General features: G+C 42.5%; 1 protein-coding gene across 1 annotated transcript; it reads right to left on the bottom strand.

The window, feature by feature from the left end:
- Positions 1–260: 260 nt before the first annotated feature.
- On the bottom strand, positions 261–3,943 carry LOC136958705 (very-long-chain enoyl-CoA reductase-like). The gene is made up of 12 exons (XM_067252781.1): positions 3,730–3,943; positions 3,587–3,638; positions 3,339–3,383; positions 2,641–2,744; positions 2,434–2,549; positions 2,244–2,349; positions 1,750–1,822; positions 1,639–1,682; positions 1,462–1,519; positions 1,206–1,294; positions 1,009–1,054; positions 261–919 (listed from the first exon to the last, which is right to left on the bottom strand). Exons 1-12 carry the CDS (start codon positions 3,889–3,891, stop codon positions 792–794), a joined length of 1,023 nt encoding a protein of 340 aa, XP_067108882.1. The 5' UTR covers positions 3,892–3,943; the 3' UTR covers positions 261–791.
- Positions 3,944–6,489: the final 2,546 nt, after the last annotated feature.

Raw genomic sequence — 6,489 nt, 5'->3', positions numbered from 1 at the left:
GTTTGTCAATTGAAATGTCATGAACATGAAGACAAATGTTTCCATAACCAAGTAACTAAAGCACCTGACTGTGCTTGTAATAGCCACATGTGATGAGAATAGAATAGCTTTGTGTATCAATTGCATTGTGTAACTTATGCCATGCTTTACACTGCAAAACCAGACACTGCATCAGCTATCGGTAAGTTATTTGTGTACTTTGTGAGTGCACATCATGGATAAAACAAAAAAAAGTTTGTAAAAAAATACAAAGCAAAAACAAATTTTCAATACATTTTATAACAACCAGAAGGCAACAAGCTGTCTGATCTGCATTGTCATATTGCTAAACTATGCACACATTCACCCAGTTGATCTGTGCTTCACAAGTCATGATAGTAAAAAAAAGAACAAAAAGAAAATCCTTTCAATGCTTATTTCTCTGCTGCTTGTTTTCCTGAGTCTCCCAGGCATACCTCCCATCCCCCAACCCCCAGCTCCAAACAGCTCGGGCAGACACTGGTGATGTGGGGTGAACAGCCCCCTCCCACTGTTCCCTCAATTCAGTGTTTGGACTCAGGGGAGAGGGCCGCTGGAGGGGACTGGAGCAGCGTGTGTAGGCTGAAGCTACCCTAGGTCAGAAGAGACGGGGCTGAGAGCTGGCTTGGCAGATACCCTACAGCACTATTCTGAGCAGCTGTCACACAGGTGATTGATATGACACTGTATCCAGTTACTGCCCTCCACTGCTGTCACCCTGGCTGGGTATAGCTGGCTGGCCGGCTAACTGGCTGATGGCTGGAAGGCTGGTATCAGAGGAAGAGTGGAATGATGGCTGTCCTTAGCTCTGGGTAGTTGGTGAACTCTCTGGTGTAGATGTGATGCTTCTCTCTTGCCCATACGGTCATTTGGATGAAGCCAAAAAAGGTGAATATAGCCACTGTGGAGTGAAAGGGACTCGCATCAGGTTCTTCCATAAGAATGCAATTCATCAGTTGGTATTTCAGAGGATCAAACGTTAGGTTGTACCTGGGACACACTGGGTCATGACACTAAAGCCAAGCCATGCTCCCACCTGTATGGAACAAGGATCTGCAGTTATCTCAAACAGGTGGATTTAAAAATCTAGAAATATGCAATGGTACAATCTTAACGCACTGAAAACACACTATGCCATATTTACAATGAGACATCCTAAACAGTAGGCAGTAGTCAGTCTCACAAACCTCATATGTGTAGTTGGGGCACGACACAAAGAAGAAAGGCCAAGTCAATGGGTTTCTGGTGGGGTAAGGGATACATTTTGGCCTGGAACCTGTTAGCAGGACGGTATTACGAGACTGAGCTCACAATGTCATGGAAATATCCTCACAGCAGGCCAACTGGTTTGCTGTCTGATGGGACATGCAACAGCAGTGTTGATGGGAGGTATGTGTGTTTATGTGTGTGCATGTGCATGCAGATTCTGGCAAAGTAGCTTACCAGTGCAGCTCAAGTTGTTGAGAGTTAAATGGACTGAGAAGTTTCCAGCTTCACATAGCTGGAGAGAAATTAACAATAAATGGAGCTTGGTAGAAGGTTGACGATGATTGTAACTGAGTTGTTTTGCATTTTCTGTAATATGAACATGATGGCGTGAGGGTGGAGAATAATACATACCACAAACAATGCCAGTGCGCTATTTATTTGAAGATTCCCATATGCTGTAAAAGACAGTATTACTCAGTTCCACGATATCAGCCAGCAGATATGTAAACAAGGTGTACTCACAGGGGGTTGTGTAGAGGGGGTGGTTGATGTAATAAGCTAGCCAGGCAGCAAATCCCCAATAATACAGGCAGTTCTGAAATTAAAATAACAAACACATGTACTTTTAGTGTTCTCATATGTCAAGCTTTTTCATGTTTTAGGGTTGAGAGCTTCAGCACAGACTTCAGCAGAACTGCCAGTTTTACATGTCCTAGTGCAAATGCTCCAAAGTCTTAATGAGCTTCGTGAGGAGATTGTGTTGGTCTGTGCATGGAGGAATGGGCTGGTGACCACTGGCAGTTGCCAAGACCCTGTCAGGCTGATGAGCTCGGCCTCCTCGGGGGTTCCAACTGTTGCCCGGACACCTCAACACCAGGATCTCAACCCAATCACAATAAATAGCAACATCAGCCAGTCAAAAAGTGCATGTTTCAAATGAGTTGATTACACTGTATCACTGACCAATGAAACAGCCATGTAAACTGTCCAGGTGCAGAGGTGTGTCAGCATTGTACCTTCATGATGGTCTCCAAAGGCATGGTACCATGGGAGAACCGGTGGACAAAGATGGTCTCCGCCAGCCTCTTGATGTAGTGGAGAGAGTGACACATGCAGGCCAACCTACAGTGGTAACACAGTAAGGAAACACTTCATCGCAGGTCTTCTAAAAACATGGAGAGGTTCGGATAGAGCTTGTCTTCATACTTGACCACTGAGTGGGGGCTGGTGGTGTAGTCATGTTGGGTCAGGTAGATATTTGGTAGTCGGAAGAAGAAGAGAAGATAGACGAACAGAGGGCCGATACATTCAGCTAAAAACACCTGGGAGAGAGACATAAGTGTGCGTTGATTACACTTTCAAGCATGTACTGTCAGACACAGCAGGATATCCAAAGCATGGGTCTTATCTCACCATGGTCCATCCAAGCTGAGGGCCCAGGTCATGGAAGAACATGGTTGCTGACGTCCCCACTGGAAGATTCTCTAACACCTCATCATCTTTGAGGGATTTTCCATCTGATGGTCGGTGGCCAGGAGAACAATTACTAGAAATTATTAGCTAAAACACTAAAATTTCATTGTCAATAATTATCATATTTTTACATTCAATGTTTGTTTTTTTTGCACCCTTTATATATGTATTTTTGTGAAAGAGATGCTAACACTGAAGGTGAAGACATGAAAATATATAAAGGATTTACTCTCTTTCCTGCTGTTAAAGATAACAAGGCCAGCTGAGAACTGGGTCAGACCATTCATCAGCATGTCAGTCTCTAAAAGCTACATTATGGCTTCTGCCATTCACTTCTATGTGAACTGCTGCCCCCTGCACTGGCACAGAATCTGCACACACAAACCCAGCTGTTGCAGCTCTTTGGTTGCATCAAAACATCTTCGTGTTACAATGTGAAGCTTGCTGGTGGTCAAGTTGCAATTGCTATGACCAAATGCATTTGCCAAGTATTCAAATCGACTTATGACCACAACAACAGAAAACTGGAATCAAATAACTGGAACAATAGAATACATAACTGCTGATGAGCCCCCAGAAATCAGTTATTTACCATTAAAGAGACTCTGTACATTGATTTGGTGAATCCAAGTACTTACTAGGGTGAAGGGTGAGGGCCTGTCTGGCTGGATACCATTTAGGATCTGTGAAAACCACATCAAACTGAAGTTCAATGAAACTGACCTAACAAAGATGCCTCTGTGAATACTTTTGGGAAAGCTAAGATACTAAAATAGCAATGTTTATTTATTTATTTTTGACAGCTGTGGAATGTAACTTCTTTAAAACTGTGTAATTTATTTACAGTATTACAGTTTTTACACATATTACATGACAGAGCACTTACAATTCTTGTGTAACAGACACTTGATCTCTCCTATGGTAGCATTGGGTTCCACCTGCAAGAATAAGCAAGTTTCCCGACAAGAAATGAACATGAATGGACTTTCACACTGATCTGAATGAAAGATGGCAAGTGAAATCCCTCACCTTGTCTAGAAAGCAAAGCTGTAACTTCTTTGAATCCAGAATCTCCACCTCAAAGAAAACATAGTTTTTATCCTTTTTGACCTCTGCAGCCTTTAATCCATCGCCACACCTGGACTTTATAAACTGAGCTACAGTGTATAGATCTCGTAGGTTAAAACCCATAGTGAGAAAGAGAGAAAGTGCGTGTGAGAAAGAGTGTGTATGAGGGAGTGTGTGTGCGAGAGTCAAGGCGTAGTTGAATGCTTGCTTGCTATAGGTTTGACTGGAGCTCAATATGTCTGGCCTGAGGTAAGAGGCTGGTATTCATTCGATGACCTCACTGGCCTATTTTATTTTGCAACTTGAGGGGATGGAAGACCTCTGACTATGTTTCACTATCAGTTACAACGTGTTTGAACAGAAATGATATAATCCACACCCAGTGTGACGCTTTCGACGAAAAAATCCTTTATCAAATGTAAATCAAATGACATGGTGTCAAATGTGACAAACATAAGCCATGTTGTTTATCTATAACACCCCCCTGTGGCGAGCACCAACACCACATCTCCTATGACTTCCTGACATTCTTGGTCTTTGAATCTGCTAGTCGGCATGGTGCCAAGGGATCACTGCTGCAGCCAGCGTTATGCTGGCAACATGTCATTCGATAACATGGGATCCAACACGCTGAAAGCAACTCTACTGGAGTTTCACACCTGCAGTAACTTTACAGATGTCTTTACTATCTACAGTAATTCATCTGAATCAGTTGATGATGTGAATCCTCTGCAAAATGCATTTGCATGGCATGCATCCAAAACAGATGAGTTACCCAAACCAGACCTGTCTTACCTCAAAGAAAGAAACTCTGTTCATCATCCTGGTCCTCCTGTTTCGTTGGCTCCTTGTTGATCCCTTCATCCAACTTCAGAATCTGCACTCCACCTCAGTCACTATTCTGCTGCTGTTCACCTGGCCGCATAGAGATCTCCAACTGGAAAGAATCTAAGCAGTTTTTGCCAGTGTGTAAAAATGTGCCTATCACACCACAGTCGAACTGATCACATGATCAGCGTTTCCCTGGCCCAACATAATGGTAGGCGGCCTCCCCTGGGGACGGCTTGACGGCTCAGTTGTCAAGCATCCATCTTGTCTAATTGACTGAATCAAAGGTGGTATGCCAACTCAACTAAACGGGATACTTTCTACTGAACAAAAAGATTGATGTATATTGTTCCATGCTCTGTTGTGGTAAAAATAAATAAATATATATATATATTTATCCTATGGGTACTATCCATAGAATACGTGTGATATTTGTAGTCAATTCAGCAAATGTTATGTTACTTGCATCTAGTCCGAAAACATTTTTTATATCTCCCTCTAACACCACTAGAGGGCAGTGACATTACTTTCTGCAAAATTTACTGAAAGTAAAAAATGGGCAATAGCTAAAATAATAATGAACTTGTTCAATGAACTTGTTTTTCAAAAAAAAATAGAATGTCAATGTATGTCTGTATGAGTCATAAACACATTATCAATGTCATATTCCATGCAATCCATACATTTACATTTACATTTAGTCATTTAGCAGACGCTCTTATCCAGAGCGACTTACAGTAAGTACAGGGACATTCCCCCGAGGCAAGTTGGGTGAAGTGCCTTGCCCAAGGACACAACGTCAGTTGGCATGACTGGGAATCGAACTGGCAACCTTCGGATTACTAGTCTGACTCCCTCACCGCTCAGCCACCTGACTCCCATACACAATGGTGATTCCACTTAAACATCTAAGCACAGTATACAAATCTTTTGGAAAACAAATTCCTGTCCATTTTGACCGTCTCTGAAAACCTTTCTCCAAGACTCCAAGAAGCTGCATGTCTGTGTGGGCCCACATAAAGAATCATTGATCAAATGTGTGTTATACTGCTTGAGGCTACGTCAACCAGACTGGATGTTCTCCAGGGTCGGTATCTTTCACATCTTCGCAGTGGAGAATCAACCTCACATATATCTTCTTCTCAGCTTACACACCCCCTCACCATTATTAATCGTTCATAAAAACAAAGTGAAATAAAGTAAATTAAAAACACCATCCTGCCTAAATCCCACTTAGCCATGCTTTACTGAGTGCAACACCCCCAGGAGTCACTCAACAAGCGAGAAGTTGAATTTAAAATTCTTTGTTTGGGGTTTTAAAGTGATGCAAATTGCTGCTCCATGCTACTTCATGGCAGTGCTGACTACAGAGACAAAGAAGAAGAAATAAAAAAATCTGGAGACAAAGTATTTTGATTTCTTATGCCCATCTTAATAGACTTGCGGCAAATACTTGTCTTCATCATCCACTGTGTTCCATTCCCAAGGTGGGGTCATTTGCATTTAGAGTGCACAGATAAAAATACCACTGTCTCAATGTGAGGACACATGGGACTTATAGGAGACAGACAAAGTCTATTTATTGGGTTAGAGTCTTGTGGCAACGGTGAAGGCAGGTTTTAGATGGTGGTGAGATAGCTTCGGACAGCTCTGTCTGGCACGACAGACTGGGCTTGTGTTTCAGCCTGAGGGGATCAAACTAAGCCTAACTCTAATCCACACCTTTGTGTTCACTCATCATTAGTGTGCCCCATCTTCCGCTCCGTTCGGCAATTAACGAGTATTCTAAAACTCTTTGTGTGTGATGTTTCTAGAACTGGGCTCACCCATTAAACATGAAAGTTAGAGCTGTAATGAGCTTCCATGTGGAGAAGGTCCTTCTGATGGAAGAAC

The sequence above is a fragment of the Osmerus mordax genome, chromosome 16 (assembly GCF_038355195.1).
Source record: "Osmerus mordax isolate fOsmMor3 chromosome 16, fOsmMor3.pri, whole genome shotgun sequence".
NCBI classification, from domain to species: domain Eukaryota; kingdom Metazoa; phylum Chordata; class Actinopteri; order Osmeriformes; family Osmeridae; genus Osmerus; species Osmerus mordax.
This window is presented reverse-complemented; position numbering and strand designations above follow the sequence as displayed.

Bases quoted from the DNA above. Each gene is read 5' to 3' on its own strand.
- LOC136958705 (XM_067252781.1), bottom strand. From the start codon at position 3,891: ATGGGTTTTAACCTACGAGATCTATACACTGTAGCTCAGTTTATAAAG. The intron at 3,384-3,586 runs GTAAGTGCTCTG...TGGTTTTCACAG, and splicing joins GTGTCTGTTACACAAGAATT to ATCCTAAATGGTATCCAGCC. The intron at 1,683-1,749 runs GTGAGTACACCT...TGTCTTTTACAG, and splicing joins CCCCCTCTACACAACCCCCT to CATATGGGAATCTTCAAATA.